A 22,817-nucleotide genomic window follows, 5' to 3' on the forward strand; every position below is an offset into this window, starting at 1 on the left:
AAATGTACAGTATGGATGGAACACAGGAATGGTGAGTGAGTGGGAAGTACAGCTGAGGCTGAGAGTTTGCCAGGAGCTGGATCAATAATGAATTTTATGCCTTCTTAAGCAGTTTGGATTTCATTTTGAGAGCAATGGACAACCACTAACCATTTTTAAGCTGGTGAATGGTGGTTTTGTGACATGATCCTATTTGTACTTTAGAAAGTTTGGAAAATAAACTGAAGTGGAGGTGAGGTGGCCATTCAGGAAGTCGTTGCAATAATCCAGCTGAGAAGTAATGAGTGCCTTCATGTGGCTGTGCAGTGGGGATGGGGAAGCAGGAACATTTTGAGAGTTATTTAAACAGAAGAGGGTGCAGGGCACCAGAGGAGGATGAGTCAAGGACAGTGAATGCTTAGGGTTTTGGTTTGAGCAACTGTGTGTTTATTGAAACAATCACCAACATAGAGATTAGAAGAAAGGGATCATATTTGGATGGGGACAGTTGAGATTATGAGTTATGGAATTCTGAGTTTCAAACAGTTATCTAGCAGGCTTATTAAAGTGGAAGAGAGAAATCTGACCTCAAAAGTGTAAATTTTGATATCTTTACTATAGTGATCGTAATTAAAGCCCTAGATGTAGATGAGACCATTCAAGAACATATAAAGGAAGAAGGGAAGAGAACTGATGCAGGAAATCTGAGAAACACATCATTTTTAAAGAAATGAATTAGAACACATACATGCACACAAAACCAAAACGAACCAATCAAACAGGAGGGGCAACAGCCAAAGATGAGGAATAAGAAATAATGGTAACATAGAAACCTGGGGGAAAGTTAATATTTTTTTCCTTTGAAGGATGGCATGATCAACAATTTAAGATATTACAGAGAAGCCAAGTATAATAAGGACTTAAATGCATCCACTGGATTTAACAAAGGAATTAGTGACCTTACCAAAAACAAGTCCACTGTCATGGTGGAACAGAACCCCAGTTGCAGTGAGCTTGGAAAGATGGGTCCAAGATGAGCAGAGGAGACCTTTATTTTCAACCATTTAGTTGAGAGGGAAAGGACAGATAATAAGTAGCTAGAGATAAGGGTATTGAGTTTCAGGATGTTTCTCTTTTTTGATAGATTTTAGTTATTTAGACCTTGAGAACAGAGCTTCTGTCAGGTAGTGCTTGCCATCCTCCACAGGAGGCATTTAAATAAGTATGTGTTATGTTGAAATGAGTTTCAAGTCTATAGATTCAAAGGTAAGAAACAAAGCTCCAGGGGCTTCCCTGGTGGTGCAGTGGTTGAGAGTCCGCCTGCCGATGCAGGGGACGCGGTTTCGTGCCCCGGTCCGGGAAGATCCCACATGCCGCGGAGCGGCTGGGCCCGTGAGCCATGGTCGTTGAGCCTGCGCGTCCGGAGCCTGTGCGTCCGGAGCCTGTGCTCCGCAACGGGAGAGGGCGCAACAGTGAGAGGCCCACATACCGCAAAAAAAAAAAAAAAAAAAAAAAAAAGAAACAAAGCTCCAGTGAGTTTTGAATCACCTACCACTGTTAGGTCATCTACATTACTCATTATTTTCCTTCCTAGTGGGGGCAATATATCACAACTTGACTTTTCACCCAGTAACCAAGGATCTGAAGGGAGGCCCTCTGACCCTATTTAACAAAGCACCAGGAAATGGGTTAAATATCAGTAGGGATGACCAATGCGGTAAATTGACTTACTTTGACTTTTTTTCTTTTATGTCCACATCATCATAGATAATAACTTCCTGAGACCTAAGTTCTAGGGTCAAGATAGGATCAAAATAGTCTATTATTAGGTATGGTTTATACAATCCCCAGCTTTCCAAATTATACACAATTACTTAATTATCTAGGTGCATCCCCATGCCTGTTTTATCAAAATCTGATCATAGGATATAGAAAGGATCAAAGAACAAAACAAGTATCCATTTGGGAAAAAGTTCAACTAAGGAATAAAAAATAGTGAGATGTCCTAGTATCTCAAACACATGCATAAATATTTATATCAATTTGATTTCATGTGGATTTCCAGAAAATATGAGTTGCTGAAAGGATCATGTTTAGACTAGGTTCCCATCATTCTGGAACTGGACAAAGATGTTATAATGCTAGAGCAGTGAGAGGGCTTAGTTCCTAGGGGAAAAAAAACAACTTAATAGAACATTAATGTTGATTTTTCTTCCCTGATTTTTATTTCAAAACACTGACAACTGCTTCTTTATAATAAGCTTGCATAAAATTGAATCTGACTTAGTACATAATCATAATTAGACGTTTTCAGTTTAGGATATTCACATTCCTTGGTGCTCTACATAGAATTCCATAATATTCAAGTGACTCACCATTTGAACTAGTTAGAAACCTTTTGGCATAATTATTCACAATTCAGTTATTCATATATTTGGATGGGGTACAATGTGTGCCTATTCTCACTTTTTTTTTTTTTTTACATAGACTGAGGATATTTTGGGAAAGCTGTTATTTTTTTATTTTATTTATTTTTATTTTTGGCTGCGTTGGGACTTCATTGTTGCACACAGGCTTTCTCTAGTTGCGGCGGGGGAGGGGCTACTCTTCATTGCGGTGTGCAGATTTCTCATTGCGGTGCCTTCTCGTTGCAGAGCGCGGGCTCTAGGCGCACGGGCTTCAGTTAGTTGTGGCACGCAAGCTCAGTAGTTGTGGCTCACGGGCTTAGTTGCTCCGCGGCACGTGGGATCTTCCCGGACCAGGGCTCGAACCCATGTCCCCTGCATTGGCAGGCAGATTCTTAAGCACTGCGCCACCAGGGAAGCCTGGGAGAGCTGTTATTATACCAGATTTATGTAACTATTTGTTATTTAGTGCAGCAAACTTATATTTGTGGAATATAATATACATTTGAATTGTCAAGTCAGAGTAAAATCAAAGTAGCCACCATCGCTAGAGCCCATAAACTAAACCTGACAAACAACAAAACACATGGCCCTCCTCATCGATAGATTCAACTTACTGAATGTGATTGAGAGCGAGCACACTAGGTGTCAGGCCCAGGCACTGTATTAATCTGTGCACTGTTGTTTTTATAGCAAAGCAAAAAGTATTCCAATGACCCATCCTTGATTCAGTTAGTATGTGTACTGCAAAGTGGTCATGTTCAAATTACTATGTCTTAATTCCGGTGAGCTGGCTGTTAAATCCTTCAGAAGGTTATGTGGTATAATGTCAAATGCACGAGCTTCGTATTCAGAGACTTGAGTACAAATCCTAGGTCACTAAAGTATGGATGTGAGTCCTAGAGCCTTCCTAAAAAGGGATAATGCATCTATTTCTCGGATTTTAAGAGGCCTGGCGTACAGGAGGCACTTGAGAAATGTTACTCATCTTCCCCAATGTAAGTACTACTATTGTGTAAAATGTCTTTGATTTTGATGTATCAATTTTTCATTAAACATGGAAGGCAGGAAGGATTACTACTTCTCTTTCTCAGACTGTGAATATGTCAGTTCTGAATAATTTTGTTCCAGCAAATAAGCGAATGTCACTTACCTAAATCAGGCAGCGAAATGGAAAATGCACTGTTAATTGACAAAAGACACAAAGGGTTAAGGGAAAAAGCCATGTTCAGAAATATTAGCTGATACATCTCAAATAACATATTGATGACTAGGTTTCTTGATACAGATGCTTTGGGGGAAAGATACGAAGCAAACCTTTCCTGCAGCTTTGTTCTGATCACCTCCCCTCTCTTGTAAATGAGCTCATTTATCCCCAGTGACCACCCACACCCCCTTTCCTAACGAGACAATCTCAGGCTGTCCCTTAGCCCTGCCACAGGATTCTGTTTCTGCCTTCTACCTTCCACGATGCCAATTCAGTGTGGGGTAAGTATGGTGAGAGAGAACCATCTGGAGACGCTGGACCCTGACTATGTTTATGTTTAACCAAAGAGGTGACTTGAGGGGAGAATTCCAGGCTAGGTGGAAATGGAAGATGGTAAATGTGCTAAGTAGGAGAGGACATTGGCTAGGTAGATCATCTGGTTTTCCTCATATCTCACAGTTAAGATTACATGAAAGGAAGCATGATGTGGTAGGAAAAAAATCCATGTATTTTAAGCAATTAATTTAATTTCAGTCCTACAGGTATGCTGGGGACACTCATCACGGGCCAGGCCCATGTGCTGGGTATACAAAATGATTAGACACAGTTTCTGTCCTGAAGTAGCTCGCGGTTTAGTGAGGGGCACCAACAGTAAGTTAATATAACACTCTGTGATAACATGATAAAGGGCTGACCAAAGAACAGCACTAACCTTCACGGAAGCTTTAGTTCTCCATTTCCAAAATGAATACCAGCACCTATCTTGTAGAGTTCCCTTTGTACGGGATGAGCTTTCCTAAGTGAATGTGCCTGGGACAGGGCTGATACTCAGTGACCCCTTCCGTTGGTGTCTATGAGACCAGGACTGTGATGTGCAGGGCGCAGTAGGAGAAATACATGGTCACCAGAGTCAGAGCTGATATGACTCTCACTTCCGCCACTTAGCCACTTACCCTGGGCAAGTCACTTAACTTTTCAAAGCCTTAGTTTTTCATCTGTAAAACGGAGGAACAAGTTTCTAACTCATGGGTTATTGTGAGGATTAGAGAGAACACATGTGAAGCCTTAGTGCACTTCCTGCCCTCCACATCTAGTGAGCACATATCCTTGGGGCCATGGCTTAAGCAAGCGGTCCCTTGCTTAAGGGAGCCTTTCTTAACACCCATTCCCTTCCTCCATTTTAATTAGGTCAGGGTGCTGGTAGCTCCTGTTTAAACACAGAAACCAAGGCCACAAAAAGAAAAATCTATAATGATATTTCCTTCCTTTAGGTCATCTATTCATTCAACAGATATTTATTGAGTGCCTATTATATCCCAGGCACTGTTTTTTTTTTTTTTTTTTTTTTTTTCCTTCCAGGCACTGTACTTTATGTTGGAGATACTGCAGTGGACAAAATAGTCAAAATCCCTGCCCTCATGGAGTCTAGTAGAGTGAGACAGACAGAAAACAAACAAGGAAATTTATGATCTGTCATGTAAGGAAATTTATGGAGATAAGTGCAATTAAGAAAAATAGAGCAGGGTAAGGGGGGAGGGGGACTGGAGGTGAGAGCTGGTTTGCCATTTTTCAGAGGACGTTCAGGGAAGGCTTCACTGATAAGGTGATTTTGAAGCAGAGGCCTGAAGATAGTGAGAGAATAGGCCAGCTAGATATCGGGGGTAAGAGCATTCCTAGGGGAGGAAACAGCAAAGAGACCCTCAGGCTGAGGAGTGCTTGGCCTGTTGAAAGAAGAAGTCAGAACAGAGGGAGCGAGAAGAGGCTTAACATTTAATTCCCATGTAAAACTCATAGCATAGCTAAGACCCGTGGCATTTAATTCTTGGTTTATTTATGCCTAAATCAAGCCATTTAATAATGACTATCCTAACAGGCAGTGTGTGCGTGTGTTTGTGAGTGTGTGTGTGTGTGTGTGTGTGTGTGTGTGTGTGTGAGAGAGAAGATTGAGAGCCCGAATTCTTTTTTTTTTTTTTTTTTTTTTTTGCGGTACGCGTGCCTCTCACTGTTGTGGCCTCTCCCATTGCGGAGCACAGGCTCCGGACGCGCAGGCTCAGCGGCCATGGCTCACGGGCCCAGCCGCTCCGCGGCATGTGGGATCTTCCCGGACCGGGGCACGAACCCGTGTCCCCTGCATTGGCAGGCAGACTCTCAACCACTGCGCCACCAGGGAAGCCCCCAACTCTTTTTAAATGTCACATTTTCATGGTTGCAACCTCCTTCTGAAGAAAACGCAACAAACTAAGAGTTGATGTTCCAGAGAGGAGCCCTCAATCAAAAGGCTCAACAAAAGGTAAACAAAGAAACAAATAAATAAAGTTCTGTTGTTACCTTGGTATGTCTCCATGCTATTAATTGAAAAATTAAGGTAGAGAGGCAGATTTTGGCAAAATTTAAGGGGAAAAAAGGCTTTTTAGACCTTCCTACAAATGGCAGATTTCCCCCTGCACATAGTGAATTTCTCTTTATAGAGGTGTGCAGGCATAGAGATTTGGCTTCTTAGGAAATCTGCAGAGAAGCTTGTGTAGTGGGTTGGATTAGGTATATGGATTTCTCTTCTTATCCTGATTCTCTGACTCTAAGAAAAAGGGTTTCTCAGTAGTATCAATAGATGTTACAAGATGTGCACGGGATGTTACAGAAACATAGAAGAGAAACCGGTAATACAGGTTTGGGTAGAAAGGTTCATGGAATGCGTCCCAGAAAGGATAATATTTGACCAAACTTTAAGGGAAGGCTAGAACTTTGATAATCAAAGGAAGTTGGAGAAGGGCAGGTACATTCCAGACCAACGGAATGTCGTGGTCAAAAGCAAGGAGGCACGAAACGCCAGGGCCCTCATATACAAAGAGGGAATGTGTTAATGGGCTGGTGATGAGAGCAAATCTGAGCGAGAGATGGAGCTGGATGAGTAGGAAGGGGCTGCCATAAAAGTACTGACTTGCAATGAAAAGGGATTGGATATTTGTTCTAAAAGTCATAAGCAGTCACTTACAGTTCTAAGAATAGCTCTAAGAAAAAGGAAATAACATTTGAATTTTAAAAACGTCAGCATTGGGACTTCCCTGGTGGTCCAGTGGGTAAGACTCCACGCTCCCAATGCAGTGGGCCCGGGTTCAATCCCTGGTCGGGGGAACTAGATCCCTCATGCCTACCGCAACTAAGATCCTGCGTGCTGCAACTAAAACCCTGTGCAGCCAAAATAAATAAATAAATATTATTTAAAAAACAAAACAAAAAAACACGCATCAGCATTCTCACCTGGATCAAATTTTTAAGGGACTGCAGGTATCACACTAATAATTTTTGTCAGAAACATCTAACCTGCTAAGGTCGGGGTCTGCCTTTAGGTCTCGTTGGCCACTGGAGCTAGACTCCCTCTTCTTCCATGGTCAGGACTACAATTTGTAAACCCCATATTCTATATAAATCTCTTGGTAGATCTACATCCAACAGAAAATTAGACTTAAAGTCACGTTACTCTGAGGTTTTATAATTGAAAAGAACTTCAAGGTAGAATAACATAATTCCGTGTCAAGATATGTAATAACCTGGGTCAAATTATTTTACCATCCTCTGCCCTCATAAAATACAGATCTATGTCTATGTTTTTTTGTGTGTGTGTGTCTCTCATACACACACACACACACACACACACACACACATATATATGAGAGAAGTACCTCCAGAGACCACACAGTCTCCCTCCTCCCTCCCATTATACGCAAGAAGAAACTTGATCCCTATGAATGCAAAATGGAAGTGATTTGCCCATGGTTGCACACTGAATAAACAGAGAAGCTGAAACTAGAATCCAGAACCTAGGCCTCTTGTTTCTTTCTCCTACTCATGAATTTCTAACCTTCCCAATTCCCACTGGTAATTAGCTAGGGTGATCTTGGAGGGTCCCTTCCAGGTCTAAGACTTTGAGAAATTCATCTTCCATTTCCACACACTGCCTCTCTCAAGAGAGGCAAATTAGAATTTGGAAGTGTAGACAAATAAAACCACTGGAACTTGTAGGGCTGAGACAGCATAATAGGATGTAATTAATAACATAATGCTCAGTAACAACAACAGGAATCTATGCCAAGGATGATGAGGAAAGTTTCTTTCCTGGACTTTGTTTGATTAAGACTTTCCCTCTACCCTTGTTCACAGCCTTTTCTCATCAATTTTTTCAAAAGGGACATTGTCACTTTCTCATTAGCATCTGTGGGTGCAGTTCACTCAGATATTGGCAAGGAGGTGGTAGGTGATAACCAGGGCCTTTGGTTTTAGTTTCTGGTACCGCTTCACTAGAAGAACAGGATAGAGACCATCAGCTGTGTAACTAACCAGGCCAGCACTGCTAATACTCTCTGGGAAAGAGAAATAAAAAGGGACCTTTTACCTTATATTTTCTTTTGACTTGCTTTTCTTCATTTTAAATCTATCCTTTTCTTTCTTGAAGAACCTCTGCAGTCTTTTAAGTGCTTCTTTTCCATCTAAACTAAGAGGAATCAGAGGATATAAATAACACGATGTTTGAGAGAGTACTGGGGATGGAAACCTGCTGTAGTAAAAAGGATCAGAGACTTCAGTCTCATTTCTTCAACACACCCCACTCAAGGAAGAGCAGGAAAATGCCTTGTCAGCTTCTATGCTCTTCTTCTTTCTTTAGATGCTGATAGGAAGTAGCACATATCAGCTATGGATGGAATTACTATATTTCAATACAAACTTTCATCTACTCCAAATGGTTTCTATTTTAAAGACTTTATGGAGCAAAGTCTTCCTTTTAGAGACAATGACTCAGGGACCCATAGTTTACAAACTATACTAGAAATACATTATAGAAATTCCTAGCTTCTGAAATTCACATCACTAATCTTTAATTTATGGAATGATAATGTAACAATGATGGTACAATGACTGCCTGGTTGATGATTAAAATTTTTCCAAATATGCTCTTGATTGGGGGCCGGGGAGCGTAGGGAGAGGGAATGATACACTCACATCATCCCACCCAGCACGAATGCCCTCTTTTCCCTTCAACCCTCAAACTTCTTGCTTTTGACTACTGCTGTTTTCCTTCCCACAATGTGTGCCTAATAACTAAATTTGATTAATAATGCCCATTTGAACAAATACTGTCCTTGATAACACTGAATTATTAGATAATAAATTAAGCCCCAATCCCAGAGATAGCCTCATTAACTTTCAAAGATACAGGTAAATCATAACCATTGATTTCTTCCTGGAAAAGCAATTATAGAATTGAAGCATTTTATTGATATTTACTTCTCTTTTCTCACTTATTCCCTAACACAGTATCAAAGTCCTCTACTCTGGGAGATGGACATTTTCTCAAAAGAGAAAGCAATGTGATCAAAATGATTAGATATGATTGTACACAATTACAAGTACCCTATTGATCACAATGTTGTATTACAATAGCTTATCTCCATTCTCTATGCATATCTTCCCTAAAGATGGGGTGGGTAGGGATGGAGGTCATTTGTTAAACTTTGGTTTTCCTAGACTAACAGGAAATACCCTTAGCTATGAAGCCAAGAAAAAGAGAAACTCACTCTGTCTTTGGGTAGTTGCTCTTTGTTCTGTAGACCTCTTCATACATTTCTTCACTATTTTCTTTTGAAATTAAAAAAAAGTATTCATTATAATGGCAATAATTCAGATTCATATTTGACACAAAATTATTGGATACCTACCAGGTGCTAGGTACTCTAATCTTTTGTTTGTGAAGTAGTTTTTATTGAAACATATGCACATGTTTTTACAAGCACGTGGTAAAAATAAGTAACCTCTATAAAAGTACGTACAAACAAAAATTAATTTTTGCTTCTACCCTGTTTTCAAGTCTGTCTGATTTAGTCAAAGAAAGTTAATTTATTAACAGATTCCCGCCTTCAACCCTCCCCCTTTGCATATTTTACATATAACAATCAGTCTACTAAACAGCAGACATTGTGCTGAATGCTGGGGAAATAATGGAGACAACCAGACACATCTTGAAAAATCTTCCCCCATCATAGCATGGCTTTCACCTAGTCCAACACATAAGCTTAAAATACACAGTTATACTTTGAATCTACCCTGGCAATGGAGGATTTTCAAGTTCAGAACTTGATTCACAATGAGTTTAGGACAGTCACTTAACTTCTCTGTGCCTCAGTTTCCTTTTTTTAAAATGAGGGTACCATGTTTAATGATCTCTAAGATTGTTTCTCCATCTGAAATTCTAATATTCTAAGAAGGACAAAAACAACCAGAGTAGCATTTGATTATCCCTCCTCCATTAACTTTTCATTCATTCAACAAATATTTTTTGAATATGTAACATGTGCCTGGCATTATGACAGGGGCTAGGGAAAATGGTGAGCATAGAGAAGGAAATCATCTAGGAGGGAAGAGAATTATTAATCAAAGAACCACATAAATATAGAATTACAACTGTGGCAAGTGCTATGAAAAAGAGGGTCATGGTACTATAAGACTGTATACCTAAGAGAATATTCCCTGGGGAATAAGGATTGAGCTGAGATCAGAAGAAAGATTAAGAGTCACTTAGACAAAGGGGCACAGGGGAGGAAAGAACATGCCAGGAAGAGGGAGTAGAATATGCAAACACCCTGCAGTGGGAGCCTAGAAAGTCAGAGAAGCTAACAGGTCAGCATGACTGGATCTCAAAGATGAAGACTAAGTATGTATGAAAAGAGGATGGAGGGGTAGGTAGGGGCATTCAAGTCCTCTATACCATGTTAACGTCAATCTTAAAAGTATTGGGAATATACTACCAAGTTATAGTAGTCAAAACAGTATGGTACTGGCACAAAAATAGACATAAATCAATGGAACAGAAAAAAAGCCCAGAAACAAACACACACACTTATGGTTAATCTATGACAAAGGAGGCAAGAATATACATGGAGAAAAGACAGTCTCTTCTATAAGTGGTGCTGGGAAAACTCCTAGAAGAAAACACAGGCAGAACATGCTTTGACATAAGTTTTAGCAATATTTGTTTTTGGATCTGTCTCCTCAGGCAAGGAAACAAAAGCAAAAATAAACAAATGGGACCTAATCAAACTTAGAAGCTCTTGCACAGCAAAGGAAAAAATTAACAAAACAAAAAGACAACCTACTGAATGGGAGAAGATATTTGCAAATGATATGTCTGAAAAGGGGTTAATATCCAAAACATATAACAAGCTCATACAACTCAATATCAAAAAAACAAGCAACCTGATTTAAAAAATGGGCAAAGGCCTGAATAGACATCTTTTCAAAAAAGACCTGCAGATGGCAAACAGGCACAAGAAAAGATGTTCAGCAACACTAATTATCAGGGAAAGGCAAATCAAAAGCACAAAGAGATATCACTTCACATCTGTCAGAATGGCTATCATCAAAAAGAGGACAAAAGGGGCACCTTCAAGTTGGTGGAGGAGTAAAACGTGTAGATCACGTTCCTCCCCACAAATACATCAAAACTACATCTACACGTGGAACAACTCCTACAGAACACCTACTGAATGTTGGCAGAAGACCTCAGGCTTCCCAAAAGGCAAGAAACTTCCCACATACCGGGCCGTGTGGCTGACAGGGTCTTGGTGCTCTAGCTGGGTGTCAGGCCTGGGCCTCTGAGGTGGGAGAGCCAAGTTCAGGACATTGGTTCACCAGAGACTTCCCAGCCCCATGTAATATCAAATGGTGAAAGCTCTCCCAGAGATCTCCATCTCAATGCTAAGACCCAGCTCCACTCAACAACCAGCAATCTACAGTGCTGGACACCCTATGCCAAACAACAAGCAAGACAGGAATACAACTCGACCGATTAGCACAGAGTCTGCCTAAAATCAAAACAAATTCACAGACACCCCAAAACACACCATGGGACGTGGTCCTGCCCAACAGAAACACAAGATCCAGCCTCATCCAGCACAACACAGGCACCATTCCCCTCCCCCAGGAAGCTTACACAACCCACTGAACCAACCTTACCCACTAGGAATAGACACCAAAAATGAACCTGCAGCCTGTGTAAAGGAGACACCAAACACAGTAAGTTAAGCAAAATGAGAAGACAGAGAAACACACAGCAGATGAAGGAGCAAGGTAAAAACCCACTTGGCCAAACAAATGAAGAGGAAATAGGCAGTCTACCAGAAAAAGAATTCAGAGTAATGATAGTAAAGATGATCCAAAATGTTGGAAATAGAATGGAGAAAATACAAGAAACGTTTAACAAGGACCTAGAGAACTAAAGAGCAAACAAACAATAATGAACAACACAATAAATGAAATAAAAAATTCTCTAGAAGGAATCAATAGCAGAATAACTGAGGCAGAAGAATGGATAAATGATGTGGAAGATAAAATAGTGGAAATAACTACCACAGAGCAGAATAAAGAAAAAAGAAAAGAATTGAGGACAATCTCAGAGACCTCTGGGACAACACTAAACACACCAACATTCAAATTATAGGGGTCCCAGAGGAAGAAGAGGCAAAAAAAAGGGGCTGAGAAAATATTTGAAGAGATTTTACTTGAAAATTTCCCTAACATGAGAATGGAAATAGTCAATCAAGCCCAGGAAGCATAGAGAGTTCTACACAGGATAAATCCAAGGAGAAACATGCCAAGACACATATTAATCAAACTATCAAAAATTAAATACAAAGAAAAAATATTAAAAGCAGCAAGGGAAGCAAGAATTAACAAACAAGGGAATTCCCATAAGGTTAACAACTGATCTTTCAGCAGAAACTCTGCAAGCCAAAGGGAGTGGCAGGACATATTTAAGGTGATGAAAGGGAAAAACCTACAACCAAGATTACTCTACCAAGCAAGGATCTCATTCAGATTCAGTGGAGAAATTAAAACCTTTACAGACAAGCAAAAGCTAAGAGAATTCAGCACCACCAAACAAGCTCTACAACAAATGCTAAAGGAACTTCTCTAGGCAGGAAACACAAGAGAAGGAAAAGACTTACAATAACAAACTGAAAAAATTAAGAAAATGTTAATAGGAACATACATATCGATAATTACCTTAAATGTAAATGGATTAAATGCTCCAACCAAAAGACGTAGACTGGCTGAATGGATAAAAAACAAGACCCATATATATGCTGTCTACAAGAGACCCACTTCAGGCCTAGGGACACATACAGACTGAAAGTGAGGGGATGGAAAAAGATATTCCATGCAAACAGAAATCAAAAGAAAGCTGCAATAGCAATTCTCATATCAGACAAAATAGACTTTAAAATATAGACTACTACAAGAGACAAAAAAGGACACTACATAACGATCAAGGGATCAATCCAATAAGAGGATACAACAATTGTAAATATTTATGCACCCAACATAGGAGCACCTCAGTACATAAGGCAAATGCTAACAGCCATAAAAGGGGAAATCAACAGTAACACAATCATAGTACGGGATTTTAACACCCCACTTTCACCAATGGACAGATCATCCAAAATGAAAATAAATAAGGAAACACAAGCTTTAAATGATACACTGAACAAGACGAACTTAATTGATATTTATTGGACATTCCATCCAAAAACAGCAGATGACACTTTCTTCTCAAGTGCTCATGGAGCATTCTCCAGGATAGAACATATCGTGGGACACAAATCAAGCTTTGGTAAATTTAAGAAAATTGAAATTGTATCAAGTATCTTTTCCGACCACAATGCTATTAGACTAGATATCAATTACAGGAAAAAATCTGTAAAAAATACAAACACATGGAGGCTAAACAATATAGTACTAAACAACCAAGAGATCACTGAAGAAAACAAAGAGGAAATCAAAAAACACCTAGAGACAAATGACAATGAAAACACGATGACCCAAAACCTATGAGATGCAGCAAAAGCAGTTCTAAGAGGGAAGTTTATAGCAATAAAATCCTACCTCAAGAAACAAGAAACATCTCACATAAACAACCTAACTTTACACCCAAAGCAATTAGAGAAAGAAGAAAAAAAAAAACCCAAGTTAGCAGAAGAAATCATAAAGATCAGATCAGAAATAAATGAAAAAGAAATGAAGGAAACGATAGTAAAGATCAATAAAACTAAAAGCTGGTTCTTTGAGCAGATAAACAAAATTGATAAGCCATTAGCCAGACTCATCAAGAAAAAAAGGGAGAAGACTCAAATCAATAGAATTAGAAATGAAAAAGGAGAAGTAACAACTGACACTGCAGAAATACAAAGGATCGTGAGAGATTACTACAGGAAACTATATGCCAATAAAATGGACAACCTGGAAGAAATGGACAAATTCTTAGAAAAGCACAACCCTCCGAGACTGAACCAGTAAGCAATAGAAAATACAAACAGACCAATCACAAGCACTGAAATTGAAACTGTGATTAAAAATCTTCCAACAAACAAAAGCCCAGGACCTGATGGCTTCACAGGCGAATTCTAACAAACACTGAGAGAAGAGCTAACATCTATCCTTCTCAAACTCTTCCAAAATATAGCAGAGGGAGGAACACTCCCAAACTCATTCTACAAGGCCACCATCAGCCTAATACCAAAATCAGACAAAGATGCCACAAAAAAAGAAAACTACAGGCCAATATCACTGATGAATATAGATGCAAAAATCCTCAACAAAATACTAGCAAACAGAATCCAACAGCACATTAAAAGGATCATACACCATGATCAAGTGGGGTTTATTCCAGGAATGAAAGGATTTTTCAAATACGCAAATAAATGTGATAAACCATATTAACAAATTGAAGGAGAAAAACCATATGATCATCTCAATAGATGCAGAAAAAGCTTTTGACAAAATTCAACACCCATTTATGATATAAACCCTCCAGAAAGTAGGCATAGAGGGAACTTACCTCAACATAATAAAGGCCATATATGACAAACCCACAGCAAACATCATTCTCAATGGTGAAAACCTGAAACCATTTCCTCTAAGATCAGGAACAAGACAAGGTTGCCCACTCTCAACACTATTATTCAACATAGTTTTGGAATTTTAGCCACAGCAATCAGAGACGAAAAAGAAATAAAATGAATCCAAATCGGAAAAGAAGTAAAACTGTCACTGTTTGCAGATGACATGATACTATACATAGAGAATTCTAAAGATGCTACCAGAAAACTACTAGAGCTAATCAATGAATTTGTTAAAGTAGCAGGATACAAAATTAATGCACAGAAATCTCTTGCATTCCTGCACACTAATGATGAAAAATCTGAAAGAGAATTTAAGGAAACACTACCATTAACCATTGCAGCAAAAAGAATAAAATACCTAGGAATAAACCTACCTGAAGAGATGAAAGACCTGTATGCAGAAAACTATAAGACACTGATGAAAGAAATTATAGATGATACAAACAGATGGAGAGATATACCATGTCCTTGGACTGGAAGAATCAACATTGTGAATATGACTATACTACCCAAAGCAAACTACAGATTCAATGCAATCCCTATCAAACTACCACTGGCATTTTCCACAGAACTAGAACAAAATATTTCACAATTTGTATGGAAACACAAAAGACCCCAAGTAGCCAAAGCAATCTTGAGAAAGAAAAATGGAGCTGGAGGAATCAGGCTCCCTGACTTCAGACTAAACTACAAAGCTATGGTAATCAAGACAGTATGGTACTGGCACAAAAACAGAAATATAGATCAATGGAACAGGATAGAAAGCCCAGAGATAAACTCATGCACATATAGTCACCTTACTTTCAATAAAGGAGGCAAGAATATACAATGGAGAAAAGACAGCCTCTTCCATAAGTGGTGCTGGGAAAACTGGACAGCTACATATTAAAAAATGAAATTACAACACTCCCTAACACCATACACAAAAATAAACTCAAAATGGATTAAAAACCTAAATGTAAGGCCAGACACTATAAAACTCTTAGAGGAAAACATAGGCAGAACACTCTATGACATAAATCACAGTGAGATCCTTTTTGACCCCCCTACTAGAGAAATGGAAATAAAAACAAAAATAAACAAACACGACCTAATGAAATTTAAAAGCTTTTGCACAGCAAAGGAAACCATAAACAAGACAAAAAGACAACCCTCAGAATGGGAGAAAATATTTTCAAATGAAGCAACTGACAAAGGATTAATCTGCAAAATATACAAGCAGCTCATGCAGCTCAATATCAAAAAAACAAACAACCCAATCCAAAAATGGGTAGAAGACCTAAACAGACATTTCTCCAAAGAAGATTTACAGATTGGCAACAAACACATGAAAAAATGCTCAACATTACTAATCATTAGAGAAATGTAACTCAAAACTACAGTGTGGGGCTTCCCTGGTGGCGCAGTGGTTGAGAGTCTGCCTGCCAATGCAGGGGACACGGGTTCGTGCCCCGTCCGGGAAGATCCCACATGCCGCAGAGCAGCTCGGCCCGTGAGCCATGGCCGCTAAGCCTGCGCGTCTGGAGCCTGTGCTCCGCAGCAGGAGAGGCCACAACAGTAAGAGGCCCGCGTACCGCAAAACAAACAAAGAAACAAACAAAAACTACAGTGTGGTACCACCTCACACTGGTCAGAATAGCCATCATCAAAAAATCTACGAACAATAAACGCTGGAGAGGGTGTGGAGAAAAGGGAACCTTCCCGCACTGTTGGTGCGAATGTAAATTGATACAAACACTATGGAGAACAGTATGGAGGTTCCTCAGAAGTCTAAAATTAGAACGACCATACGACCCAGCTATCCCACTACTGGCCATATACCCTGAGAAAACCATAATTCAAAAAGAGTCATGTACCAAAATGTTCATTGCAGCTCTATTTACAACAGCCAGGACATGGAAGCAACCTAAGTGTCCATTGACAGATGAATGGATAAGGAAGATGTGGCACATATTTGCAATGGAATATTACTCAGCCATAAAAAGAAATGAAATTGAGTTATTTGTAGTGAGATGGATAGACCTAGAGGGTATCATACAGAGTGAAGTAAGTGAGAGAAAAACAAATACCATATGCTAATACATATATATGGAATCTAAAAAAAAAAAAAGTGGTTCTGAAGAACTTAGGGGCAGGACAGAAATAAAGACACATAGAGAATGGACTTGAGGACACAGGGAGTGGGAAGGGTAAGCTGGGATGAAGTGAGATAGTGGCATAGACTTATATAGACTACCAAATGTAAAACAGACAGCTAGTGGGAAGCAGCTGCATGGCACAGGGAGATCAGCTCAGTGCTTTGTGTCCACCTAGAGGGGTGGGATAGGGAGGGTGGGAGAGAGATGCAAGAGGGAGGAGATATGGGGATATATGTATATATATAGCTGATTCACTTTGTTATAAAGCACAAACTAACACACCATTGTAAAGCAATTATACTCCAATAAAGATGGTAAAAAAAAAAAAAAGATGACAAAAGATGTTTGTGAGGATTTGGAGGAAAGGGAACCCTCCTACACTGTTGGTGGGAATGTAAATTGGTGCAACCACTATGGGAAACAGTATGGAGTTCCTCAAATAATTAAAAATAGAACTGCCATATGATCCAGCAATTCCACTCCTGTGTCTATCTGAAGAAAATGCAAACACTAATTCAAAAAAGATGCACCCTAATGTTCATATTAGCATTATTTACAATGGCCAAGATACGGTAGCAACCTCAGTATCCATTAACAGATGAATGGATAAAGAAGATGTAGTGTATACACACACACACACACACACACACACACACAGGAATACTACTCAGCCATAAAAAGAATGAAAATTTGCCATTTGCAACAACATGGATGAACTTGGAGAGTGTTATGCTTAGTAAATAAGCCAGACATAGAAAGACAAAAACTGTATGTTTTCACTTACAAGTGGAATCTAAAAAAGAAAAAGAAATATAAATGAATATAACAAAACAGACTCACAGATATAGAGAACCAATTGTTACCAGTGGGAAGAAGGGTGGAGGAAGGGGCAAGGTAGGGTATGGGCAAGATGTGGAAGGGGATTAAGAGATACAGACTACTAGCTATAAAATAAATAAGATACAAAGATATGATGTACAGCACAGGGACTATGACCAATATGTTATAATAACTTTAAGTGGACTATAATCTATAAAATCATTATGTTGTACATCTGAAACTAATGTGTAAGTAAACTATACTTCAATATTTTAAAAAAGTATTGAGAATCCATACAAATGTTTTAAGTAAAACACATTCCTATCTTCAGACTTGGATTGTGAAGAGATCAGGAAGAAAGCAAATTCACATCAAAGTTGCTTTCTTGCCACAAAAGACCCATTACCAGCATCTTCACCTTCATGATTCTAAATGCATTTATTCACACATACCTTGAACCACTTCTATTAGCTTATCATCACCCCACCCAAATGGCATTAATAAAAATATGTAAATAAAAGATACCTTACTACTAATCTGCCACAGAAACTCTTAGCAATTCCTATTGACAGTTTCAAAAGTTTTCTTAAACTTACCATTATCTGAGACAAATGAGTTAGAGAAATCTGACTTTGCTCTGTGGGGAGAAAAGATACAAAGACCATTGACCTGTTGTATTGTACTTCTAAAGTCTCATCACATTCATCTCACTGAAGGGCTGGCACGTATTTACCCCTCTCTCCCAGGGTACTCAACATCATCATACGTCTCGGAAATGGAATTTGGCTTAAAGGCTCCTTGGCCTGGGGTTTCTTTAGTCATCTCCAAGGCCTTCACATACCCCCCTGTAAGGAAAACAGAGAACACCCTGAGAACATCTCATCAACTGCTCTCATAAATGCATTCACACAGGTCACTGGCAATGGAGACAATAATAGGAAAAGGCAGATTAAATATGGTAACACTGGATTATAACCTTGACATGTAGGATCCTTTGGCAAACCACTCCACCTTGCTAAGCCTCAGTTATGATCCTCTCAAGTTGGGATAATGACAGTAACCCCTCTTGGATGATTGTGGCAAGGATTAATACATATTTATGAAGGGGGCTAATTACCCAGTAAACCAGTGAGTCCTCCCTCTTCTTGGGTGTTTCTTCCTCTAATCCCTGACCTCAAATGTTGAAGTCTACCAAGGTGCAGCCCTGGGGCTTCAATCCCTACATTTAGATGACTTATCCACTTTGTGGCATCTTTTCTTAAAGTAAAATTTCTTAGACAAGTTGATTGAGCACATGCCAACATTTATTATGCATTAGTAATGGATTCAGCCAGATAGTGTGCCAGGTTAAAAATTGCCTAGGGATTCTTTGCACAAGTAGCTAGCCTGTTACATGCAGAAGCTGGTTTATTTCACAGAGCTGTAAACTTGTCATAACCCTAAAACTGTCACCTTTTTATCAGTTGGCATAGGTTAATATTTACAGTATGGGTGATTCAAAACCATTTGCAGACATGAACTATTAATCAGAAATAAGAAATATATCTGAGAAATAACAATAAGCACATTGACTTTTATCTTTTTTTTTTACATCTTTATTGGAGTATAATTGCTTTACAATGGTGTGTTAGTTTCTGCTTTATAACAAAGTGAATCAGCTATACATATACATATATCCCCATATCTCCTCCCTCTTGCGTCTCCCTCCCACCCTTCTATCCCACCCCTCTAGGTGGTCACAAAGCACCGAGCTGATCTCCCTGTGCTATGTGGCTGCTTCCCACTAGCTATCTATTTTACATTTGGTAGTGTATATATGTCCATGCCACTCTCTCACTCCATCCCAGCTTACCCTTCCCCCTCCCCGTGTCCTCAAGTCCATTCTCTGCGTCTGTGTCTTTATTCCTGTCCTGCCCCTAGGTTCTTCAGAACCATTTTTTTTTTTTAGATTCCATGTATATGTGTTAGAATACGGTATTTGTTTTTATCTTTCTGACTTACTTCACTCTGTATGACAGTCTCTAGATCCATCCACCTCACTACAAATAACTCAATTTCGTTTCTTTTTATGGCTGAGTAATATTCCACTGTATATATGTGCCACATCTTTATCCATTCATCTATCAATCGACCCTTAGATTGCTTCCATGTTCTGGCTATTGTAAATAGAGCTGCAATGAACATTGTGGTACATGACTCTTTTTGAATTATGGTTTTCTCAGGGTATATGCCCAGTAGTTATATTGCTGGGTCATATGGTAGTTCTAATTTTAGACTGCTGAGGAACCTCCATACTGTTCCCATAGTGTTTGTATCAATTTACATTCCCAACAACAGTGCAAGAGGGCTCCCTTTTCTCCACACCCTCTCCAGCATTTATTGTTTGTAGACTTTTTTTTTTTTCTTTTGTGGTACACGGGCCTCTCACTGTTGTAGCCTCTCCCGTTGTGGAGCACGGGCTCCGGACGCACAGGTTCAGCAGCCATGGCTCACGGGCCCAGTCGCTCCGTGGCATGTGGGATCTTCCCAGACCAGGATATGAACCCATGTCCCCTGCATCGGCAGGTGGACTCTCAACCACTGCGCCACCAGGGAAGCCCTATTTGTAGATTTTTTGATGATGGCCATTCTGACTGGTGTGAGGTGATACCTCATTGTACTGTTGATTTGCATTTCTCTAATGATTAGTGATGTTGAGCATCCTTTCATGTGTTTGTTAGCAATCTGTATATCTTCTTTGGAGAAATGTCAGTTTAGGTCTTCTGCCCATTTTTGTATGGGGTTGTTCTTTTGATATTGAGCTGCATGAGCTGCTTGTATATTTTGCAGATTAATCCTTTGTCAGTTGCTTCATTAGCAAATATTTTCTCCCATTCTGAGGGTTGTCTTTTTGTCTCGTTTATGGTTTCCTTTGCTGTGCAAAAGTTTTTAAGTTTCATTAGGTCCTATTTGTTTATTTTTGTTTTTATTTCCATTTCTCTAGGAGGTGGATCAAAAAGGACCTTGCTGTGATTTATGTCAGAGTGTTCTGCCTATGTTTTCCTCTAAGAGTTTTATAGTGTCTGGCCTTACATTTAGGTCTTTAATTCATTTTGAGTTTATTTTTGTGTATGGTGTTAGGGAGTGTTCTAATTTCATTCTTTTACATGTAGCTGTCCAGTTTTCCCAGCACAACTTATTGAAGAGATTGTTTTTCTCCATTGTATATCCTTGCCTCCTTATTCATAGATTAACTAATCAACTACCATAGGTGCGTGGGTTTATCTCTGGGCTTTCTATCCTGTTCCATTGATCTATATTTCTGTTTTTGTGCCAGTACCATACTATCTTGATCACAGTTTCAATTTAAGTGCTTGTGATTGGTCTGTTTATCTTTTCTATTTCTTCCTGGTTCAGTCTCGGAAGGCTGTGCTTTTCTAAGAATTTGTCCATTTCTTCCAGGTTGTCCATTTTATTGGCATATAGTTGCTTGTAGTAATCTCTCACAATCCTTTGTATTTCTGCAGTGTCAGTTGTTACTTCTCCTTTTTCATTTCTAATTCTATTGATTTGAGTCTTCTCCCTTTTTTTCTTGATGAGTCTGGCTAATGGTTTATCAATTTTGTTTATCTGCTCAAAGAACCAGCTTTTAGTTTTATTGATCTTTACTATCGTTTCCTTCATTTCTTTTTCATTTATTTCTGATCTGATCTTTATGCTTTCTTTCCTTCTACTAATTTTGGGGGTTTTTTGTTCTTCTTTCTCTAATTGCTTTAGGTGTAAGGTTAGGTTTTTTATTTGAGATGTTTCTTGTTTCTTGAGGTAGGATTGTATTGCTATAAACTTTCCTCTTAAACTGCTTTTGCTGCATCCCATAGGTTTTGGGTTGTCGTGTTTTCATTGTCATTTGTCTCTAGGTATTTTTTGATTTCCTCTTTGATTTCTTCAGTGATCTCTTGGTTATTTAGTAGTCTATTGTTCAGCCTCCACGTGTTTGTATTTTTTACAGATTTTTCCCTGTAATTGATTTCTAGTCTCATAGTGTTGTGGTCGGAAAAGATATTTGATATGATTTCAATTTTCTTAAATTTACCAAGGCTTGATTTGTGACCCAAGATATGATCTATCCTGGAGGATGTTCCAAGAGCACTTGAGAAGAAATTGTAATCTGCTGTTTTTGGATGGAATGTCCTATAAATATCAATTAAGTCCATGTTGTTTAATGTATCATTTGAAGCTTGTATTTCCTTATTTGTTTTCACTTTGGATGATCTGTCCATTGGTGAAAGTGGGATGTTCAAGTCCCCTACTATAACTGTGTTTCTGTCGATTTCTCCTTTTATGGCTGTTAGCATTTGCCTTATGTATTGAGGTGCTCCTATGTTGGCTGCATAAGTATTTATAATTGTTATATCTTCTTCTTGGATTGATCCCTTCATAATTGATCATTATGTAGTGTCCTTCTTTGTCTCTTGTAATTGTCTTTATTTTAAAGTCTATTTTGTCTGTTATGAAAATTGCTACTCCAGCTTTCTTTTGATTTCCATTTGCATGGAATATCTTTTTCCATCCCCTCACTTTCAGTCTGTATGTGTCCCTAGGCCTGAAATGCGTCTCTTGTAGACAGCATATATACGGGTCTTGTTTTTGTATCCATTCAGCCAGTCTATGTCTTTTGGTTGGAGCATTTAATCCATTTACATTTAAGGTAATTATCAACATGTATGTTCCTATTACCATTTTCTTAATTGTTTTCGGTTTGTTATTATTAAGTCTTTTCCTTTTCTTGTGTTTCCTGCCTAGAGAAGTTCCTTTAACATTTGTTGTAAAGCTGGTTTGGTAGTGCTGAATTCTCTTAGCTTTCGCCTGTCTGTAAAGATTTTAATTTCTCCGTTGAATCTGAATGAGATCCTTGCTGGGTAGAGTAATCTTGGTTGTAGGTTTTTCCCTTTCATCACCTTAAATATGTCCTGTCACTCCCTTCTGGCTTTCAGAGTTTCTGCTGAAAGATCAGCTGTTAACCTTATGTTATGTTAACATAAGGTTATGTTATTTGTTGTTTTTCCCTCGCTGCTTTTAATATTTTTTCTTTGTATTTAATTTTTGATAGTTTGATTAATATGTGTCTTGGCGTGTTTCTCCTTGGATTTATCCTATATGGGACTCTCTGACTTTTGTCTATTTTGTTTGTTTGTTTTTTGCAGTATGCGGGCCTCTCACTGTTGTGGCCTTTCCCATTGCGGAGCACAGGCTCTGGACGCTCAGGCTCAGCGGCCATGGCTCACGGGCCTAGCCACTCCGCGGCATGTGGGATCTTCCCGGACTGGGGCACGAACCCGTG

At 39.1% G+C, this 22,817-nt stretch overlaps 1 protein-coding gene across 1 annotated transcript in view; it reads right to left on the bottom strand.

The window, feature by feature from the left end:
• FYB2 (FYN binding protein 2) overlaps nucleotides 1-22,817 on the bottom strand; it is an 89,255-nt gene that overhangs the window by 15,352 nt on the left and 51,086 nt on the right. Inside the window, 6 exon segments of the mRNA XM_067709667.1 lie at nucleotides 1,711-1,771; nucleotides 3,538-3,566; nucleotides 7,982-8,080; nucleotides 9,162-9,222; nucleotides 18,094-18,134; nucleotides 18,231-18,342. Of these exon segments, the coding sequence (XP_067565768.1) occupies nucleotides 1,711-1,771; nucleotides 3,538-3,566; nucleotides 7,982-8,080; nucleotides 9,162-9,222; nucleotides 18,094-18,134; nucleotides 18,231-18,342 (403 nt within the window).

This window comes from Pseudorca crassidens, chromosome 2, assembly GCF_039906515.1.
Source record: "Pseudorca crassidens isolate mPseCra1 chromosome 2, mPseCra1.hap1, whole genome shotgun sequence".
NCBI lineage: Eukaryota > Metazoa > Chordata > Mammalia > Artiodactyla > Delphinidae > Pseudorca > Pseudorca crassidens.